The following is a 23802-nucleotide window of genomic DNA, read 5'->3' as shown; positions in this document are numbered from 1 at the left end:
GACTACAGAATGCAGTGATGACTAGAAAGGGGTACTCTTGACAGCTCTGTTTTTATACCAGCTCTCTAGTAACACTGAAATATGCTCAAGATCTTGATGTTGCTACACAGCAATCTTAAACAGACAATCTTAAATGACAAAAAATTAATAATTAAAAAAATTCTGTGCTGATATTGTAAAAAATGCCAATTAAAATGTAAAAGAATTGGCTATAGTGTACACCCCCTCCTCTTTCTAAATGCTTAAGTATTACGAAATAAGATTTAAAAGTGCCCAGCCAATTAAAACAGGAGCTTTCATGATTGTATTCTTGCTCTAAAATTAAAAAGGTCACTGAAGCCATTACATGAGTAAAAAGAGGTGCAGCTTCTTATTTAAACCAGTTTTATTTTTACCTTTCCTCTACGCCCATTGCCACCATCCTGATCTTCCCATTGCCAGTCAACTCCTCGCACCACCCTGGCACCTGCAAAGATTCCTCTTGCTGTAATTTTCTTTGATTTACGTCGAGACTCCAACAATACCCTGAAGTTATTAAAAGAAGAACCCACAAATGTCAACATAATAAAGGAAGTCCAAAACAACTCTTTGGGGATGGGAAGGAGAGCATCTTAAAACAGAAATAACACACAATGGCAGATTTCAATGCATGAATCACACAAGCAGTACACAAAAATCCCCAAACTTCCAAAATCTGATTTAATGAATGTTTGTAATTAGTTTTTTTAAATTCTAACAATTTTTCTCCAGACTTCCTACTACCAGCATTCATCTTTTAAATGTCTGCATATAGATCTGCACCATATTATTAAAATCATTAAAGGACAAGCAGAGCTATATAAACACATTTCTGCTTCTGTTAGATGCACTCTAAGCCAATACTTCTGTCCCACAACTGCCTTGCCACTTTTTATTCAGAATAACACTATTAAGAACAATTCTTTTCCCTCCTCCCTCGGTTTTTCTACACAATTTTATAGCATCTCTTAGCAAATTTAAGTCAATATAGTAGCATCCATTTTTTCAGTCATATTATATGGTTTTTTAAAGCAAACCTTTTCCTTCTGACTTCAGTAGGAAGTAGATAAGCCTAAACAGGGAGATTGAAGTAGATAAGCCTAAACAGAACAGTACATGATTATTTAACTAGAAATAGAAATAATCATCTCAAAAGCCACCAATTTTCACACAACAAAGCTTCTTACTTCATACCAGGAACATGTTGCCAGACAAAAGAATTTTTCAGCTGACATTTGGAATGTTTCCTGACCACTTCAGGAAATTTCTCAGAGTTCTGCTAACTTTTAACATCCAGCAGATGGCACACAAGGAAAAAGTTCAACTGCTACAATCAATGCAAAGAGCACATGAAAACATTGGCGGGTTTTTTTCTAAGAAAAATAAAACTTATCAAAAGCACATAGTAATATTGTTTAGAGAAGCTTCTTAAGAAGTTCTCAATACCTAAAAAACTGAGACAAAAACCTACATACATTACTTCATTATGCCACCCATACAATATCCCAGACCCGAAAATAAATAAATATGAGCTTATGCTTCCCTTCATCAAAACGTTCTTACATGTCTCTTGCCATTTTTCCTGTGAGACATTCCTCACATTCAACAGCACTGTTTTGCCCTTTTCTCCTCCCTAAAACAGTTAACTTCCATTATTTTTTCTCAGCTAAGCTTGATTCAATAGAAACAGCTCCTTGGCAGAAGAAGCTGCCTTCTAGATAAGAGCTCAGTGAGAGTAAACAAAGAAAGGAAGAAAGTGACAAGATGGAAAAAATTTCCAGCAATATTTTACACAGTGTACAATCTATCTTCAACACTAAAACTTGTGCTGTATTTACCATAACCAACCTCTTAAAACTACAAAGAAAACCTCAGCTTAAGAAAAAAAAAAATTCTGGCAAGCATTCTCAAAAGCAACACGACTTCAAAAAAACAAATAAAGAGAAAACATTCTTTAACTAAACCTAACTTCTCCAAGAAGATATAAATGTTGTCTTACACATTACATTCAAATGAGCACCATATTAAAAAAAAAAAAAAAACAACTTTGATGATTTAATGAAAGATCATTCAGGAAACATCACAGAGGTGACACGACAGTGTGTAGCCTTTACACTATGTTTTTCCATAGCTTTCCAAGTATTTAGCAGCAGGCAGGTATCACTGTTCTCACTTAACTGGTAGATAAATCATGACAGAGAGGGGCTTTGGACTGAGACAAGTTATTTAAAGTCAATAACACCTATAGAAGAACACACTAAATGCAATTTTGTTCAGAGTCCACTGAGATACAATAATCAATGGCTAAGAACATGAAAACCAAGGCAAGAGTAGAACAACCCTTCATAGCATTTTTTCTCTGTTTCCTCTAGTGAGCAGTTTAAGCAGTCCAAGTCCAAGGTTTTATTCCCAGATCATTCTGTTTTCCATAACCTTCGAGGAGTGTAAGTATTTTTCCTCAGTCTGTCCACACCATTACTGAACCTAAATCAACCTTCACATTCAGAATTCACTGACAAATCTTTCTGTGATTACACATAGTACAAAGGTAATTGCCTTTGTGTTAAAGATGCTCTATGAGAACACAAAAATTAAGAAAGCCTCAAGGAGATTAAGCAAAACTGAATAATCATATCCTAACTTTTTTCTGTACTCTGTTCGTTCTTCCTAAAACTTCCATGTTTTTCAAGATCCAAAGACTTCTCCTAGCTAGCCGTCTCCCAGAAACAGAATCTAACCTCAAGGCACTTCTCTTACATATTCCAAATTTCAGTAACTAAATGTTCAGTTTCAAAGTTAACCACAAATATCTGTTTCTATTTGATTTCACAAGGAAAAGGTTAGGTTTTACCTTTCACTTCCAGGTGTGGTAATTCTGTAAAAACGATGCCTCAAGTGATGCTTGTCCCCGTGATAGCAAACTGTGCACAAGTCATAATTTGTGCATTCAGCACATTTCCATCGGATGCCAATGATAGGCTGCTGTCGACAAGTATCACACATAGTCCCATCATGTTTGATACCTGTGGAAGGAAAAAAAAATAAAAACCCTAAAATCTTTGCTGCACCACTACACAGACTTCTGTTGCACACCATTATAATTTGAAACCATATACTAAAAAGGTAACAATAAAGAAAGGTTGCTGCTTATACCCTATCAGCCTGTATCACTGAGGGAAAGGATAGTGGACTTTGCCTCGTAGCCCGGTTGGCAGTCTGTTCCTGAAATATTCTATTTTCTCTCAGCTTAAAAAGCTCAGAAGGCTATGTCTGCTTCCTTCCATCTATACAAAGGAGAGAAAGAAAATGAGATATCTTAACTACAAGTTAAAGGGTCAGAAGTGAGTTTACCAAAATACAAAGGGCAATCTAGAATTTTATCTCTGGTGTATAGCTATTAACACACATTGTATCACAAAGGCTACTGTGCTCAAATGTGTGTGGCAGCCTAAAAATTACTGGTTTGACTTGCACATTTTGCACATTGAAAAATTTAAGTGCTTGTCTCTATTCTTTTTTATACAGGAAAATAATTAAGCTCTCTTGGATAGATGCCATTAGCTTAATGAAAATCTGTTACCATTTTTGAAGCATTTTACTGTTATTCTGGTTTTGCTTCTAAAAAGAACGCGCCAGAGACAGACCAGATGTAATCCACCAGCATGAGCTCTGCCAAGCCTTCCACAAAAACTGATCCCAAGGCTTTAGCCTTACAACTCTGCCAAGCTACAGCAGAGTGAAAATGATCAGTCACAGAGTTTCCATCCACCCATTCTAAATACAGTGAACAGCCACAAGTTTATTAAAAATAAAAATCAAATTCTGCTCTTCGGAAAAAACTGAGCAATAGAAGAAAGAAGCACTAGCATTCCGTCTGTGGCACTAGACAGAAATGAGCGCTAAGAAGCTAGAGTAACATAGAATTTTCCCAGTCACTTTCCCTTAAAAAAATCCCAGATCAATTTGAACTTGAGGAAAAAGAATGGATTTTGCCCCTTCCAGCAGGGATGTTTTCAGAGATGACTGCCAAATTCACTATGAAATTATTAGTCACTTACACGCAACAGCTGAACCATCTGTAACAAAGAAAAAGCAACAGTTGGAAAGGCAAAACTGAAGGAAATGCCTTCTATTTTGATCATTTCACAGAAACACATAACAGCTGATGTTGGAAGTAATGTCTGGAAGTTGTCTCTTCCAACAACTGCTGCTCAAAGCAAAGTAAACTAGAGCTGGCTGCCCAGGACCACATCCAGTCAAGGTTTTGATTACCAGCAATAGCAGACTCCACAACACAGCATATACAACCATCCCTAGAAAAAAAATGTTTCTTTAGTTTCAGTGGAAATTCCTGTATTTCAATTTGTGCCCATTCTCTCTTGCCCCGTCACCTGACATTACTGAAAAGAGCCTGGCTCCATCCTCTTTACAGCATTCATCAAGTATTTATATATACTCCTAAGATCTCCCCAAGCCTTCTCTTCTCCAGAGTTAAGCACCACCACTCATCCTCTTCCTGTACCAGACACCCTCAAGAGTCTTTGCAACACATTTGCAGCCCTTCACCTGAATCTCAGTATGACTAGTCCCTCTTGCTCTAGGGATTGTATTGAAGCATTTTACTATCCTGTGGGTTTCAAAGCCATCCTTCAAGAGTGGATGCGTTGAAAGCACAGAGATACCTTGTTAGTGCTTTTGTCACCTTGTTTAAAAAGTCTAACTAGTTATGGTGCTTCGGGTTGAGAAGTAGTATTTGTTTTGGTTTTATTTCTGATTGCTAAATTGGTATTTCACATAGAAACAGAAGTTACACATCATTTGATTATATTATTTTTTAATGCCTGCTGAACTTTTGGGATGGCATTTGGCCAAGAAATACATTTATTCTGGATGTGAAGGGATGAAGGAACTGGGTGCTGTAGGATTTTTCCACTTGACCAAACAGCAGGAAAAATGGCAAAAGAGAGGTATAATCAGGAATCATGTGATACAGAATAGGTCATCTCATTGTAAACTTAAATAAAAACGAAACACTTCTTGACAATGAGGCAAAAGCAGATATGCAAAACTCAGCAAATTTCTTTAGGAAAGATCAAGAAAAAAATTGTACTAAGATACTTGACTCAAGTAATTTTACTGACCACAGTGTCTGGGACTTAAAAAAAGAACAGTGCATGTCTGTACTTGAAGTGTCTGATCTAAAGTGACGTTTCTGTATCTCACAGTTCCCTAAACACCATCCTGATAGATATGGCCTTTCTTCATCCATTCCCCAACACATGATTCCAGCAGCAACACCCACTTCAGTGCATGCCTCACCTGACCATGCTGCTCCATTCTTTTCATTATGCGAGCAAAAAGTTTTTGCAGAGCTGGGATGCAAACTGCATCAAGAAATATACCAGGCTGGAAAACAGCCAGGAGGAAAAATATTCAGGTGAACTGGTTTCCCAATCCCATTCTTTGAGGTGCTGCACAACACTACTGCCATGAGAAACAAAGAACTGCAGGGCAGGAGCAGGCAAGTAATCCTGTTACAGAATGTCTAACCACTGCACCAGAGATCTGGAGGAAGAAGCATTTTGTATGCTTCTGGTGACAGTGGACTAAGAGACCTTGAACTTCACCTGCTAAAAAAAAAAAAAGGGTTAAACAAGGTGCTACTACTGATCACATAATGGGACACTAAACTCTTATTCATGGTCATAATACAAACAAAATTACTTAGATCAATAATACATGTTAGAGAAGACTGAAAGAATTTAAGTTCAACTAGATATTATAGGTACAGAAGGGTAGTAGTTTGACCTTGCCTGGCTGTTACGTCCCCAACCAACCAGTATCTCGCTCTCTCCTCCTTAACAGGACAAAGAGTGAAAACAAAATGAAACAGCTTAGGTCATGCTAAAAGTGAAATTACTTACCAATCACCATCACAGGCAAAAGAGATCTGACTTGGGGAAAACTTATAGCTAATTAAAAAAAAAAAGAGGATAGTGAGGAAAACAGAAACTAAAACACCTTCTCCCTACACTTCACCGTCTTTGCAGAGACAACTGCATTCCTTCATTCCAAACACCTCTATCTCCCTGCTTCTTCCCAGGGTAAATTAAAATTACATAATCTTTTTGGTTGGAAAAGGCCCTGAGGACCATCAAGTCCAGCCATTAACTTAATACCACCAAGATCACCACTAAAACACATCCCTAAGCACCATGCCTACACATCTTCTAAATACTTGCAGGGATGATTATTCAACCACTCCTCTGGGCAGCCTGTTCCAGTGCTTGACAACCCTTTTGGTGCAAATGGGGAACACAGGATCAAATCCATAACAGCTCCTCACACTTTTCCCCTGCCCATCATGTGTCCTCTCCACAAGCTTTATTCCTTGAGGAAAACACTCTTTGAGCATGGGCTCCCACATGTGCTGCAGTGAGGATCCCTGCTCCACTGCGGCCCTCCATGGGTGGCACAAAGACAACCTGCATCACTGAGGTATCCATCTGCTGGTAAACCATCCACACACCAAAACTCAGCACCGAGGACCTGACAGCGGCACTAAAGATACTCAGAGGGAAGGAAGGAAACATTATGTCCAGAATTTCAGACCAGCTTGGTTCTACCCCAGTGGACTGAAGGCTCATCAGCATTGAGATCATGTATTTCAATTTACTTTTACCAAAAATCAAAGCAGTTTATGCACTCCCAAACCACTCATGACGTAAATCAAAGCACAGTATGTAAGAACAACCAGGAGACTTCATCAAGTGTAGGTTTTGGAGCCAAACTAAAATCCCTACCCAGAAGCCAAATCTGTCACATAAATTCTTCCTCTCTTCAAAAGAAGGCTGTTTAAGAAAGTTTGAGAAACACAAACATTACAAAGTTTATATTAGGAAATAAAGCCTTCATTAAACTACTGGACTAAATTAAAGTGCCACAAAAACTTCAAAATTCAGACAACAGCCTATAGCTGACTAGCTGTGCACCAGAAGAGCACTTTAGCTCTCTAAACCGAGATAATGAAAAAATTAAACTTCTAAATATTCTTCAAAATTTCTTAGAACCAGACTATTTCAAAATGAAACCAGTTTTGTATCATATACACTTTAAACACCAAAACAAACCAGGTAATGAGAAGCATACTTTCATCATGCCTACTTTTAAGTAACTGCCATTTCTTTATGTCTCTTCACCTTTAGTACACTATAAAATCCTGATGTCCACTTATCATTAATGCTTTTATTATTATTTCTATCTGAATTTCGTATTTGCTTTCTACCTTAATGCCATGGTTATCTTCACTTTTCTCATCTCTTCCCAAATCCTCCCTTGATCACCTACCTCGCTATTCCTCTGTCACCGCTCATTTATACAGGAATTTTACAGCCCTTCACAAGTTTTTGAAACCCATGCTCACTCTTACAGCTGTGAACAGAAATAAAAATGATGCTGCTTAAATTGCTATTTGAATTTGTTACAAATAGGCTTTTTTTACTACAGATTAATTAGATGCCAATATATAGCTGTCCAATAAAAGGATTTTAACAGTAAAATCAGATGTACAAGGGGTATCCACATTCAATCACTGTTAAACATATAAGATACCAGTAGTGATTTCACTTCTCAGAACAATCAAAATCTGATTTCCAATGGAGACATTCCTCTCTACAAACTTGTAATGAAACAAAATCGCTTCATGCCATGACAATATTACCATCGGGTAAGGGAAACCATACTTTAAAAATTGATTTATATACACCCCAATTTAAAAAGCAGTAACAATGTTTTGTTCTTCCTATTCCTTCACCCCAGACCATTTTTACATTAGGGCCAGACGTTAGGTAAATTGAAAACAAAAACTTCTTAGAGATAATCAGATTCTGAAAAACTGCACGAAAACTCTAATGAGTGTTGCCACAAAAATAACTAATCTACTAAATACACCATCTGCAAGTAGCCAGCTGACCAATTACTATTAGATACAAAATGCCAGACTTGCTAAAGCATGTGTCCTATCTGGTAAGGGAATCACAAGATACACAGGAAGGGAGAGGATTATCGTGTAGGAGTCATGGGGGAAGGGCAGGGAGAACAAAGAACACGTTTATTTTAAAAAACAGGCCTCCCGAGTACCACTACTCAGGAAGCTATTCATTTTTTTAATTTGTGAGGACTCCTGTAAGTATTTACACGCAGCCACTAAAAAAATCTTGTCTAACATAACTTGCTGTAAATTACACTTGATGTTCTAAAAGCAAGAACAAATAAACAAATACACAGGATAAATCATAGGTGTTCTGTCTTTTAGAATGCTTTTAACATGTTTGACTTCACGATCAATTATGCCCATTTTTAGGTACAAAAACCTATTAAGACAATACAGAAAGACACTCATCTACCACAGGTAACACCCAGATTTTCAGTATTACCAGAATACAGCACATTATGCTTTCCACACTACACTGATGCACACTCCAGCTGGGGGATAATTCTGTATCAAGATTTCCATTTCCTGACTCCAGCCCCTCCGCCACCTCCCTTTATTCAAACACAATTGGTAAATTCTTTCAGCAAGGAAATAATATTGTTACTTTGAACCCACTGTATAAAAAATGGAATTAATGACAAATGAATTCTGCTCTATAGAAAGCAAATCTTCAGAAAGAATAAACAGAAAACGTTTCCGTATTGCTTATGGCTATTATGTGAATATAGCCAGTTAGCCAGATGTGCTCTCTACAAACATGCCACTTGTCTGGCCTTTAGTGCAGGTAAAAGGCTGCCTTCCTTTCTAAATAAAAAGCTTGGATTTATAACTTTCTTTCTTCTCTTCAGCAACTCAGAAAACTTCTCCTGTTCCTTTTTCAGAACACTATCAAAAAAAGGCGACACTCAAGACTCATAGATCCTGGCAAAAGTCTACTTCACAGAAAAAACAGGATTTATCTGCAAGTAATTGAACAACCACACTGCACTACTGATGTATCATATCTGACCACTTTCTCCATTGAGGAGCCAGATACACAGGACCTACCTGAAGTTTTACTTCCATGTGAAATTTTGGTTCTTTTCAAATCCTTGGTTTATCAATCCCTCTCAAGTGCTCTATGTCACTTAAAGCAATATGGGGCAATGTAAATATGACCACAACAAAGGGCAGCCAATACACAAACCTGGTAGACATAACCAAAACAACACTGAACTTTGTATCTCAAGTCCCTCATGACCCAGATGACTGCATCTGGAGCAGAGAGTTTACAATACATTCTTCATGTAAATGAGTTTTTATTTTAAGAAGACCAACCTAGTATCTTAGCACTAAGGCTATTAAAGTTTTCTAAGATGCTAACATAGTGTCACAATGCTGGTAATAGCCTACAACCCCTGAAAGATAAGAACAGTTTAAGTCTATGAAGCATAGTTCTGACATATACATATATATGCACATACATGAATCAAACTCAACTTGCCTTTTCATTTTTTTTAATAGCATGACCTTCAATCATTACTTTTGTAACACTCTAAGTTCCTGATGCACCACTACTGTTCCTGGCTACACAGGCTTCAAACTTAAAGCAGCAACTCTGGCTGCAAGCACCACTTCTAAGAACTTACAATCAAGACTAGTTATGAATACAAAATAGAAAGAACTCCCAGCAAGAACCAATTTTTATTTTTACTATTAGACTTTTATATTTATTTTCCCTATAAACTCACATTGTGACTGTAAATTCATGAACCAGAGAATTTTTTTTCATTTTAAATTCTAAGAGCCGTGACACACACTCCACTAAGTATCATCAAACAAAAAGCCACCCCGTGCTTTATAACATTTCCTTGCTCAACATCATCATTAATACTACCACAAGAAATTTCTGTCACCTAATCCTGCTCACATTAATGTCCCTAGAGAAGTATCAAAGTATTATGCAAAGTCAGAGTCATTTACTCTAAACAACAGACAGTCACCACCATGGAGAAAAAACAAATCATTACCAAAAGGCAAAGAAGGAAAGTGATTTAGACAAGACTACAAAGTGAATCAGCAGTAAACCAAGGACTTCAGTCCAAACTGACAGCACCTTAACTCAGTTAATTTTGCCTTTTTGTTAAAACTACTTTATGGAATTCTACTCTTCCTATCTCCAGGGAATAAAGAACCCAAAAGTAACTCCCTCTAGCAAAAAGCAATCCTGGGTACTTCCACACAACAGTTCCATGAGGGCAAGGATGATGTTCGCCAGAAACTGCAGGAGAACAAATACCATTTTGCTAAGCCTGGCAACAGCAATGCGTGTGACACAATATACAGAGTTTTATCTGAAACAGAAGTTAAAATTGTAATACAGTAGTATAAACAGAAATGAAAATCAGGAGGAATAAAGCAAGAAACAGAAATAAAAACATGATAGTTTTAAGACTGAATATTAAGTCTAGGCTTCGAGATACAGTTAAGAGGACACCATCTGCTCGCAAATATGTCAGGCAGGGCTAGAACAATGAGCATTCGAGGTTCATATGCAACATTTATGCATGTGCTTCAGTTCTAAGCAGAAGCAGTCCCACTGGTTTCTTCAGGAACATCAAACACAGGTAAGTTTCTAAGCATAAACATCTGCAAGACAAGGACTGACAACCTGAAAGACTCCTCTTTCTTGTTTTAAAGTCCATTGCAAAAGGATTTTCAAAAAAACCATCACCAGGCCAGCAGAGAAGAAGGTACCCAGTCACTGAAAAATTAAATCCATCTCAAATGGTAACCATGCAATATTTGGGGTTCTTTCCTTATCAAAGTTTTTTGTAATTTGTTCAGGAATTCCATGATTCTGTCTCCCCAAGTCTTTTAGCTTCAACTACTGCTATAATTTTCCTTGCTGTAACACTACACATAGCTGGCACAAAGATGGTCTCTCCACACAGCTCTAGTGCCTCAACAAATCAGTGCAAACACCTCATTATTGAGGCAATCCTGACCGGTCCAAAAGCCACCTCAGATGTTCCTGATGAAACGTAACAATATCTATATTTTTCTGTGTGACTTTTCACTGTAAAAACAGGTGCTAAAATGAACAATTTCCCTGCAGTATTTGCAATACTAACACTGCCGCATAATGTCAGTGCAGATCAAATTTCATTGTCTAAAATGACAGGATTTAAAGCATAAATATTAAGCAGCGAACTAATTAAAATAATGAACTCATGCACTTCTTTTTCTCCCAGTACCCTCACCATTTCACAGCAGCTCTGGCAATACAGATAAAAGGCAACGTGCAGATTACAGGCACAAAACCACGGTATTTCAACCACTTAGTGTAACCTTTAGAAAAAAACACAGTACACATTTCTTCTGTAATTATCCCTGGCCTGTACTTGATTCAAGGATGACTGCCAGAATTTTATAAACCTGCTCTGAAACATAAACTCAAGAAGCGGGGATCAGGGCGTGAAAGCAAACCCAAACCTTGATGTATCTCCCTCTCGGCTGCCTCCCTCCACCTCCTCCCCGGCACAACAGGAGCCTGCTGTCTGTAGCAGATCACTTTTGCTTTGTCTACCCCAATTCAGCAGTCCCGGGACAACTTCTGTCCCCGCGGCCCCGCGCTGTAGATTCGTCCCAAGTTTGCGTGTACACACGCACAGACACACGGACGTGCACAGACAGACACCCACGCGCAGGGAGGGGGCGGGTGCCTGACTCCCCCCCCAAATCCAAGGGAAAGGCGCACCTCCAAAAGGGGAAGGAAGGGCGCAATCCGCTCCCCAGGACGGGACCCCCAGCACCACGCGATGCTGCCGCCCAGACCCAGCGCCGTGTTGGTGCCTCCGTTCCCTCCCCGCTCACCGGTGGGCGCGCTGTCGAGGATGCGGAGGTCGTAGGCCCCGGAGCAGCGGTAGTTGGCGGCGGTGCCGTTGTCCCACACCACGACCACCTCCTCGGGGCTCTCGAAGCTGCGCACGGTGCCCACATGGCCCTCGCCGCCATCCTGCTTCCCCCACTTCCAGTCCGGGCCGCGGACCACCCGGGCCCCGACTCCTTCCACCATCACCCGGTTGTTCCGCGAGCTGCTCATCCCGGCGGCGGAGCCCCGGGGCGGATGGAGGGGGCGCGCAGCCCGCAGGCGGCGGAGGGGGACCCCGATGGGGGCGGCTACCTCGGGCGCCGGGCGGGAATCTCCGTCCGGCTCTTCTCCTTGCTCGCTCGCTCGTTCCCTTCTTTCGTTCTTCGCTCCCTACGCGCCCATTCCCCGGCCCCAGCGGCGCCCCCCACCCGCTCCCACCGCCGGCCCCGCTCCCGCCGCTACATCCGGGACCTGCGGCCGCGACGGCGCCGGCTCCAGGGAGACCGGCGGGGCCGCCCCCGCCCCGCCGCGCCTGCGCAGCCGCCGCGGCGGGCGCGTCACTCGAGCGCCCCCTGCGGAGGCGCGGCGGGCACTGCGGCGCGCCCTGCCCGGCTCGGGACTGTGGCGAGGGACGGGCCGGGAGCAGGGAGCGGGCCGGGAGCAGGGAGCGGGCCGGGAGCAGGGAGCGGGCCGGGAGCAGGGAGCGGGCCGGGCTGTGCGTCCCTGCCGCAGCGCTGCCGGAGGCTCCAACAGGGCCCCAGCCCGGCCATTCCTTCGGGAATTGCGGCGTCCTGCCGCCGAGGGCTGTCGCACCGCCCCGCCCGGCCCTGAGGTGATGAGGTGTGGCCGAACCGCCCGCCTCCTTCTCCATCCGCAAGGCGCTCCTATTGCCTATGCTTCAGTGGCAGAGGGATTATCAATTCAATTTTATCAACTAAGTCATGAGTGATCTACCTTAGGTAAACCTTTGGGCTGGAAGGGTCCTTGATGATCATCTGGTTCCAACCCACCTGCCATGGGCAGGAACAACTTCCAATAGACCTGGTTGCTCAAATCCCCATCCAACACAACCTTGAACACTTTCATGGATGGGACATTTCATGAATCGACAATTCTGTGATTTCAAACCAGTGTTTTCTCATTTTCGATTTACTATTGTGTCCTCACATCCCACTTTCTTTTCAGACTGTGGATGTGAAGCTTGCGTACTACCGAGATGAGGTTGGTGGGGCCACACTTTTGTACCCAGGAGCATTTTAAGCTGTGTTCAGGTGCTCCAGTCTGCCGAAGGGAGTAATCAGTACCTCCTCCTGCCCTTCCCACCTCAGAGGATCCTTCACAGAGGATCTACTTGCTTAAACTTTGAGCAGATACCTGCAATGTAATTCTTTATAAACTACCCTCTCCGTTAGCACTCTCGTGACACTCAAGGATTTCCTTTAACTCCACACAACCTTGCCAATCTTTTATAGAATGATTCTTCATTTCAAAAATGGTCCTCCATTGCTTTTATCTCTCCTTTTTTTGTGTGTCACCTTTTTAAAAGGCATCTATCCTGAAGGACAGGAAAGTCTGAACCAGACAAAAAAACCCATTTCTTAGTCAACAGGGTTATGGTTAAAAAAAGGCATATCTTATGTTCTGGGTATTTTTACTCTTTTTGTGCTTTCTTCTGCCTTTGTGGTTATCAATACAGCTAGAAGAGTCTACAAGGTCATCTCCTGACTTCTTTTGTGCAGTTTTTTACAAAAGGTAAAACACAGCAGAATAATATGAACATGTAACCACCAGGCCACCACATTCCTCATATAATTTATTCCTTCTAAAACCCTGCTCAGGCTGAAGAATGTTACCTCTAACATGATGTTTTGTCCTGACAATGGGCAATCCCAAGCAATGTCCAATTTCTGCTCCTGCAGTGGAAACCTCAAAGCCCAACAGATGCCACACAGCTGTCAGGCAGTGTGGGTTTTATGGCACATGTTCCTCCTAATACAAAAGCTACCCACAGCCTGTACTAGCTTATTACATTGGTACATGGCAGAATTTCCCAGAAATTCTGGAGGTTTCTTAATGTATCAAAGATCTAGCTGGACTCTTGAAGGAATAATGTGCCTATCTGCCTCATTCTACTTTTTCGTGCTTTAATAGTTATGGACAAGTATAAATTTCACACATGCCTAAGGATAACCCAGAGTATGTTTTTCTATTACTCTGGTACAGATAGATAAAAAAGGCTTTTTGTAATCAGGAAAGGTATTTCTTTTCAGGAAAAGAAATAACTAACGAAGTCTGAGATCAGAATTAGTTCTCCTGGAGAGAATCCAAGAAGTTCATCCCTTACATTAATTATTCCATAAAGACTATATTCTAAATTACAGAGAATCTGCTGCTGCTGCAGCTCAGCAGCAATGTATGTGGGTAGGTATTATCCTGGAGCTTCTTATCTCCCAATAATCCTTCTGACGACTCATGCTCTATCACAATAACGCGTGCCTCTCCTCCTACTCTCCTGCTTTTTCTATCAGATTATTTACTTGCAAAAACCAGACTCTCTAAAGATGGTGCAAAATCATCATTGGCTACATTATTCAATTTTCCAGAATCCCAAATATCTTATTATATTGTCTCTTTGAATCATACTTTATATTCCATATTCTATGCTGTGCTCCTGTTTAACCAACTAGTAAAGAAAAAAAAGATATTTAGCTCTTGAATATTTTATTTGAATTAGCCTTCAAAATAAGCAGTAAATGCTGTTTTCAGGTGGAGATTTAAAAAGTGACATCAGGGCACAGAAAAATAATATAGCTCTGGGGAAAGATTTTCAAGTTTTGTTGGACAGTTAAGTGGTCCTATCTTGATATTTTTCTGGTATCAGCCACAGCATTAGTGCTAGAATAATAAGCAAGAAAACCTAATTCTGAGTAAGGACCAGAAGACTACTGGAGACTCACAGAAGGGTGTCAATAGAAGAATCGGAATGTAATAGCAAGAGGAAGAGAGAACTTTAAATTTTGAAAAAAATATAAAAAAAAACAAGCAAAAGTATAAAAAGATAAAGATTCCATAGAAATTTGGATCCAATCGACATATTGTGACAAGAAAAGTGACAGTCATCACATTTTTCAGATATGTGTCATCATTTTCTTTAGAAGCTGGGAAACTAGCTACAATAACACCTTAAGGGAAGAATTCATATTCATTTTTCAGCTGAAAAAAAACCCTTGTTGGCTTAAGGCCTTTTGTGAGGCAGGAGGTGTTAGCTCCTTGGCTGGCTGGTTGTACACAAAATAAATTCACATGGATTTGCAGTTGTCTCCAACAACTCTCTGGTCGTTCAATAGGACTGTTTTCTTCTCCTGATGTATGCCGAGAGCTTCTCGTATCTCCTGAACTTGAATTTGCCTCTAATTGCACAGAACAGCCATTTTACACAAAAGAAGAGAAGGGAGAAGAGATGAGAAAGAGAAAGGAGAAGGCAAGAGAAGAAAGAAGAAGAAGAGAGAGATGCAAGTTTCTTACCTTCCATTTCCAAATTGCTCTGCATATATGAGGAGAGGAGTACTGTTGGTGACCAGTAACCAGCCAGATGTGACCCCATTCACCACAACCATGTAAGCCCTTTTCTTCAGCCAGTTCTTCACCTAGTGCATTGTGAACTGGCTCATCCCATGTTTGGGTAACTTGTCCAAAAGGATGATGTGAGGGACAGTATCAAAAGCCTTACTAAAATCCAGAAAAACTGTATTCACTGTCTTCCCTTCAACCACTGGATGTGTGACTGTATCATACCAATCTGGTTAAACAGGACTGTCCCTTGTGAATCCATGTGCTCACACTACAGGTAATTTATCAGTCCTCAGATTGTGGGGGAAAATGCCACCTAAACCCTTAACACTAGAATTGGCAGACAATTATGCTTTTCAGGTCTAGAATCTAAAAATTGCACTTATAACCCCCCTCAAACCTAGAACCAGTAGAAGAATGGCACTATGGGTTTTTTTCCCACTATTCTGACTGGCAGAGCAGCAATGCCTAAAACTGCTGCATCAGGAGCAACGTTAATCTGTGAAAGGCTTATTTACAATGTTGCTGGCCCTGTGAGAGAGCACTTGCTTTGAACACCTGAGGTAGTTGTGGCAGAGCAGTTGAATCACAGGCTGGAGGAAGGGAATCCACAGTGCTTTAGGCAAACTCTCTCTAATTGCAAAGACTCATTCATATTAATCCAGTGCAGGAGTTCGGATGCTCAAAATGATCTAGTGAACAAGTTCTCTTCTGGCTGCCCAAAATTATGTATATTTGCTGAGTCTATCCCCCAGCTGGTGATTATGATCTTCCTCACCACTTTCTGCCATACTGGGGCAATCCAGTAAGGAGCCAAGAGAGAAGACCTCTGGCTTGTGCAGAATCCAGCGCTGTTCATACCCTGTAGCCTCCTTGGTTTTGTTGGAAAGCGAACACTTTATTAAGAGTGACTTTCTCTAAGAGCAGCTGCCACCCTTCTGAAGGGTAGGGCAACTCCCAAGACAACTCTTGTAGAGTCACAGGAAATAGGACTTCGGAGAACATCCAGCCCATGCTCCTGCCCATCAAAGCCGTCAAGAAAACTGCTTGTCTAAACTCTGCCTGGCTGTCTTTCAGATCTGCAAAATGTCATGCTCCAGGAGGAAATTCTAATGTAAGTATTTGCCTGGATTGAAGAGAGGCTTTGATGGAAGTTCTTCTGGACTGTCTTGCTTGATCAAAGCTGAACTTGCAGTGTAGTGTCAGGAACACAAAATGGAAACAGACCACAGAAAGGGAACTGTGCTATCTGGAATACAGAAAGGGAACTGTGCCTTTTGCAGGAAAGAATTCCATATGAAAGACTTGCTTTTACACATGTCAGAAGAAAAAAAAAATCTCAACTTTTTGGAAAGACAATTTTTAACTTGTAGAGTTGCAAGGTTTCATTTACTATCTTGCACAAATCCTGAGTTCTTAGAACTTGTCACATGAAGGAAATATGTATAAATAGCTGCCTGTAAGTTGAGAAAGAACATCTAGTTTGGATACAATGAGCAGATTGCAGTTTTCTTTTTAAATTACAGAGATAGAGCTTATTAATTTATACTGCTCTGAGTCGAAAAATTCAGCTTCCTTAGTTCAAGACTATTTTGGAACAAGCACATTTTTCACATTTTTTTAAATCTTCCTCCTGGAAACTGACAGCATTCTAGATTTTAATTTTCTGGTTTTCCTCAAACGGGATTTTATACCACAGTTCTTTCCTGTGGACAAAAGTAATAGGAAAAAAAAAATGAGGAAAAAGGAAGCTACTGTCTTGCTTTTATCGAAATAGACCTATTCTTCTCTGTGTAACTACCTCAAGTAACTGAGGAAGACAGAAATATCGGCAAATTAGATAAAAAATACTGTCTTACTGGAAAAAAAAAAATGCCCCAAACTTTCTTTTTTAAATGAAAAGTATGTAACCCCACTCCACAGAAACTTCTGGTCTTATAAAAATGCCACTTCTTTAAGTGAAAATGTACATAATGCACATTTTCTGGAACCCCAAGTACCAGTTAGGAACTGCAGGGCATATCCTGTTTATTATCCGTGGTTTAGTTGTCAAAAACAACCCTAATTCCACAGCCTCTGCTGCCATCGCGTGGCCGTGAACCATCTCTCACTAATGATAAAACTCACCCGTCGTCTTAACTTGTCGCACTCTATTTCCTCTGCTTTATTTACCAGATTAATTACCCCGGTACAATCCAATTTTCTTCCTCAATTTTCAGAAATGTCATGAATAATTGGCATTGCTTTTTTTCCTAGTTTCTGCAGATTAAAATATTTTTTAATGCCAGATAGTGAGGAAGTTGTCATGCACCAGAGCAAATTGCCTTGGTGAGTTTGTTTTCCACTATGCTAATGACATCCCATATGAAACTGTTAATTAGAACAGATGTATTAACCCACAATGTCTATGACACCGGATTTTCTTTTCTAAGGAGCTTTATCTCCTTTTCTAGAAAAGATAAACAGCTTAGCAGAGAACAGAATAAAGAGACATAATTTCATTTTCCTGCTGGGAAAAATAAGCACTCCTATGGAGATCTGCAAAAAAAGAATGTTTTTTGGGTTTTGGGTTTTTTGGGGGGGTTTTTGTATATAGCTAAAATCCTCAACATGTTGAAAAAAGTTTTAAGGTGTTAAATTTTAGTGTGCTGAACTCTTTTGAGTGGAGAAGAAATAAGAAACCTGTGAAGTTAATCCAGAAGTTTTAAATATTCAAAGATAAAACAGAATAATTAAAAATTATGTAGCAGTCTAGGGCATACACACTACAATACCAGGTACTGGTGTTTGCACATCTATACAAAATTCTCCTACTTTAGCACACCTTACAGGATTCAAAAACATATACTTACCTGATATTTCCAAGGGTTTAGCCATATTTGTTTAATTTATAGATTATTTTTCAATTAGGTGATGCATTGCAAGGAGGGATTAATTTCTTCCTAGTATTAAATTTCCAGATTGCAAAGATTGTAAAGCAAGTACTTACTTGAAATTCTAAGATGTAATCAGAACCAGCTAGCTCATGTTTTTAGACTGGTAGGAAAATGAACTGTCTCCACGAGTCATCAAGATATTTTAAGAATGTTCTTACTTTATGTGCACAATAATCTTTGTTGCAATCAATGGGGCCAATCATGTGCATACAGTGTCCTGTGTCAAGTACAGGTTTGTCTTGTACTACAAAGGCATTCAGTATGCACTAAGTAATGCCTGAAAGATTACTTTAGTACCAAAAAAATACCTCTGTTTAATTTTAACAATCCTCCAAAATAGTAACAAACATTGAGCAACTCAAGCAGAATCTAAATTTTCTGTTTTGTCACAAGAAAATTGTTCCAGTCACAACATGATGTAATCCTAAATTCTAAGAAGCAATATTTGCAGTACACTGTGACAGACTTGTTGAAATATGTATTTATCTAAAACATGGCTAGAATTTTTTTTAAATTTAAAAAAAATCCATTGCTAAGCAAGGCAAAATGCTTTGCATAAACATTTAAATGATACCTTTCATTTACATTTGTATATAATTAATATAAATAATTTTCACTCTTAACATGCTAAATAAAATCTAAGAAACTACCTAAAGGAAGAAGATTAATTGAGCTTATTTCTGACTCCACTGAATTCAGCTAGGGCCATACTGCTGATGTACATAGAGTTTACCAAAATATATGAAGTTAGTTCACTGGGGAGGGAGGTTTTATATGATTATAAATAACTCTAAGATATTTTGGTCTTTCGTGTGAAACACAACTATTTATCCTTTTATCTTCTTTGAAGTTATTTTGAAGGAATGAAAACATAAATAAAACTGAGAATGCTTTACTGCAATATATCTTCCTTGAAGACAGGAAGAAACTTAACATGGATTCAACATCCAGTTCTAGTGTGCTCTTTCAAAAATTCTTTAAGTTCTTTAGCAGCTTCTGTTAATATTTTAAATGAAAAAAATTGGTAAGGCAGATGTCCTCAATTTAGTGGCTCACTTCCAACAGTCCTCTATTAGCCATTGTTTTGTATTTAGCAGTTTGCCAGCTGTAGTCAAAGGCAGGGAGCTGCTTTCATGCAAATCAAATCCTGCAAGAGTCCTCCCGAGGGAGACAAATATTGAGCAGTCTTCCTGTTGCAGCAGCTATTGAAGGTATCTTCAGCCACCCAAACAGAGAGCAAAACAATACCACACCTGATGAATTGAAATACATTTAATTGAAGGAAACATAGTTAACAGAAGAAGCAAAATTATCATAGAGCCACAGAATGGTCTGGGTTGGAAGGGACCATAAATAAAATCTAGTTACAACCCTCTGCCATAGGCTGGGACACCTTCCACTAGACTAGGTTGCTGAAAGCCTCACCCACTCTGGCCCTGAACACCTCCAGAGGTGGCACATCCACAACTTCTCTGAAATCTCCAAATCTACCCTCATCCAATTTAAATCCATTCCTGTGGATGTGACAGCCTGGTCAGAGAGTGAGAAAATTAGCTAAATTTTCCCAGAATCAGCTTGTGAGACTTTAGGAAGTTGAATATAAACAATGGTAGCTTATTATCATGAACAACCTGCAGGTGTTGTTTTCCTACTCTGTTTTCCTGTTTTTCACAAGGACTGCTTATAAGAAAAGCACGTTGTTAATTATCCAATCAGGTGGAATGTATTAATTAATTGACCAATCTGGTCCATCTGTATTGGAACAATGTATAAAAAGAGAGAATTCAAAGTAAAGGGCAAACCAGCTTTCTGGTGAGTCTGTGTCTTTTCTTACCCAACAGTGACACATTCTCCCTTGTCCTACCACTACAAGCCCTCATAAAAAGTCCCTCTCCAGGTCTCTTGTAGCCCTCCATTGCATCCAAATGCAGCTTTAGGTGTCCCCAGGGCCTTCTCTTCTGCAGGATGAACAACTCCTGTTCTCTAAGTCTGTCTTCAAAGGTCCTCCAAGCCTCTGATCATTTTTGTGGCCCTCTACCAGGTCTACATCTTTCCTGTGCTGAGGACTCCAGAGCTGGATGCAACACTCCAGGTGGGTTCTCACAAGAAAAAATTAGAGGGGAAGAATCACTTCCCTTCCCTGCTGGCTACTTTTGACACTGTCCAGGATCCTATTGGCCTTCTGGGCTGTAAGCAATTGCAAGGTCATGTTGAGTTTCTCATCGACCAGTATGTCCCAAATAAGTTCTTAGTGAATCCTTTGTTCCTTCCAATTTTACCACCACAAAGAACTGAGAAATACTGCCCGATGGAGTAAAGAGAAGAAGCATAGAAGAAAAATACACAGATGCATGGGAATATGAAGATAATAGTAAGAGTAGCAAATCTTAAGAAAAGGACCACAGAAGCAGCCCTTCCTAATGCCACAATTGATTTTTTCATGAGCACCAAGAATATACAGCCTGGGTTTTTCCATCTGAAATTTGAAGAGCCTCCAACACAGAGCATTTTCACTGACTTCATTCATATTTTAAAGAAAGACAAATAAATAATATGCATAAGGAAGTCTTGAGAAATGCTGAATTGAATTTTTCAAATGCACTTTTTTTCTCCCATTCCCTTGCTGATAATAAATATCACCAACACTAGATGCCTTTTCCTTAATGGAAATCTTTTCAGATGTTTTATGCATGGACTTTGCACTTTTTAAGTATCCCAAGATAGTTTATGCTGACACAAATGTATTTTTCCTATTTTGTTAGATGAACGACAAAGTTAAACAAACATTAAAATAATATAATCAAACAGAACCTTGAATTTAGAGCTCTGAGGTTAAAAGGCCCTTAGCCTCTCCTCAGAGGTACTGCACTGAAATCCGTTCCAAGAGTGGGCTCCCAGAGAACTGTAGTGGGGCCAACTTGCAACTGTCCATTGGAATGTCAGTAAGGACATAATGATTCTGTCCCAAACCCCAGATGATCATAGAACCGCTGGCCTAAACAAAAGAGAACATAAACATAGTGCAGACTTCTAGTGATAAAAGCAAATCAAACTGTGACTCTCCAATTGCTTCTGTCAATTATTATCTATTGCTTAAGCAAGATAAATTGGGAAATGTTGTATTGTGTTATTTGGTTTGTCCATGTTTTTCCCTTTTAGAAAACTGATTTCCCCCACGCAGGAGGGGGAAATAAACACCCTTTTGTGATGCAGACAGCCTTGCACCCATTGTGGTTGAGATATTAAATTCTGAGTCGAAATTAAATCACCCACCCAGGAGAAACGGAGAAACAAAAAACACCACCCACAACTGGCACCCTTCTGAGAATCTGGCACCTTGCCAGAGATCTGGAGCACACACCCAACCAAGGAAAGGGCCTGCGGTGCCTCCTCCACCCCGCTCCAAGGCAAGAGCACTACCCACCAAAAAGGGGCCACTCCCACTTGGGGTAGCTTGCTGGCCAGGAGACTGAAAATGGTAATTCCACCTGGAATACCGACAGTCTCTTCCGTGGTGGTTTTTGGGGCCCACAGTGGGCGCCAAGCTGCCGCAGTGTCCACCGAGAGTCTTCCTGGTGCCTCCCTGCTAGCTCCGACCCAGCGGCTGCAGGGGACGGACACCCTTCCGTGCTCAGGAGCGCGGGAGAGAGGATAAGGGTTATGAGCCCTTTCCTTGGAAGGCACTGCCGGTGATGGTGAGGGAACCGGGAGGAGACAAATCCACATTGTACAAATCCGAGGTGTTTTGGTAGCTCTGAGGAAGCATCTGGAATGAGGAGCACAATGCTAGAAAGCCCCTAGGGCACTGGAGCAGCCCCTTTCCTTATGGGGTGGAAACAAGGAAGGGGTTTGGCTATCCACCAAGGGGATAGAGGGGAGTGGGACACGAAGTAATTGTCAAGTAGGAGAACATATCGGGGAGCTGAGGAGGAGGGACCCCTGGTCCTTGGCCAAACACTCGACGCCCTTTGTGGAAGCTTCCAGAGAGTCGAGTGACAGACAAGGTGCCAGGAAGGGGCTATGGGGACTGACAAGGAAATTTCTAGGGATTTGGGAGGAGTGGGGATGGGATTGACATTTAGGGAAGGGGAGACAACTTGGGATGAAACCATAAATGAGGGAAAAACAGGGACAAACTAAATAACACAATACAACAGGGAGACTATGAAAGAACAGTCCTGTGCCCTTTCGTTTCTGCTTAATCTATAATCCATTAGTAGTGGGTTGAGGCAAATGTTTTATAAAGCACTTGGAGAGAAGAGAGCATATTGCAAACAGAAACTCTCTCTGGGAATGTGGACTTTGCTTCTCTGAAAAAAAATGCAGTAAGTTTTCAAAACACCATAATGACCACCTCGTTTTTTCACACACGCATAATTTGCAATGACTCCATCACTTGGAAGTGGTTGTAGTATGAGTACAATACAGCCTTTTCTTTATCAGCTCTGCAAAATAAGTTGTAGGCCAAAGGACAACATTTTAAAGACTTTAAAAAACCCAACACCAGAACCAGAGGATCTGATGGGGATTGCTTGAAGCAGAAGGAAATTATTAACATTACTGCTGTTGTCAATGTAGCAACATGTTTACACAGTAAAAAACCCAAACCCCACAGCCCTTCTCAGCGCGTCATTTGTTTCAGTTTGCCAGCAACATGCCACATGTGCCTGACCTTGTTGATATTCCCATGCATAACCAACACAGGGTAGGTGGAAGTCCAAGACCAGATAAACCTCATCAACCTTTGTGCCTGGATGGTTTTTCAGGGTTCAATCTCTCTTGATTGTCGATCAAGTCATTAAACTACTGGATCTGTATGACTCAAAGGCCTTCTCTAACCATCAACAGCCACACCTTCCACTTTTCAGTCAAATTGATGGATATGCATTTAGAAGCCTTCTAGACCCAAGGACACAGGCTGTGTCCTCTTCTTTCTTAGACATTTGGGTTTTTTCTTTTCTCTAGATTTTGGGTGACTCAAGGATTCTTCAGGTTAATGATGACAGGACTCAGATACAGAACAGTCTGCTGCAAGCAAAACCAGTTCCCCATTCAGATGTAGCAGGCCCCTCTGCATCCCAAAATCTAGTTGTCAGTTCAGCCAAATTATTGTCTCTGAAGATTTCAAAGTTCACATTGCAGATGAAGCCTACATGTTCTCAAACTGAGCTATTACTCCAGCTCTCCTACTAGAGTGTCCCTTCATGATAAATCCTGTTATCTGGGGTGTACTGTACACACTCCCAGCAAGTCAGAGCCAAAACCTAGGTATGGTTATTCTCCATCAGCAGAGGAAGTACAGCATTGATGATAGTAGGTTTCCACCCATTCGATTTCCTGTTTCTGTAACAGCTCTGGGGAAAAAAAACAAACCCCAGACCATCCCTGCCTCTGCTTACCAATTCCCATACTCTTTTCAACTTTGGACAGCT

General features: G+C 40.5%; 1 protein-coding gene across 4 annotated transcripts in view; it reads right to left on the bottom strand.

Annotated features, from left to right (window-relative positions):
• Positions 1-12395, bottom strand: part of MIB1 (MIB E3 ubiquitin protein ligase 1) — a 71938-nt gene extending 59543 nt beyond the window's left edge. For 2 of the 4 annotated variants that reach the window (XM_030266081.4, XM_041714714.2), the window contains exons 1-3: positions 11867-12394; positions 2870-3041; positions 396-525 (exon numbers count right to left, since the gene is read on the bottom strand). In XM_030266081.4, the coding sequence (XP_030121941.1) occupies positions 396-525; positions 2870-3041; positions 11867-12095 (531 nt within the window). In that variant the 5' untranslated portion in view covers positions 12096-12394. Of the gene's footprint in view, positions 1-395; positions 526-2869; positions 3042-11866 lie in introns of all 4 variants that reach the window. The other 2 variants (XR_012054104.1, XM_004175227.6) reach the window with 2 other exon arrangements.
• Positions 12396-23802: the final 11407 nt, after the last annotated feature.

Source organism: Taeniopygia guttata, chromosome 2, assembly GCF_048771995.1.
Source record: "Taeniopygia guttata chromosome 2, bTaeGut7.mat, whole genome shotgun sequence".
NCBI lineage: Eukaryota > Metazoa > Chordata > Aves > Passeriformes > Estrildidae > Taeniopygia > Taeniopygia guttata.
The sequence above is the reverse complement of the archived record's forward strand: the minus strand, read 5'-3'. Positions and strand labels throughout refer to the sequence as shown.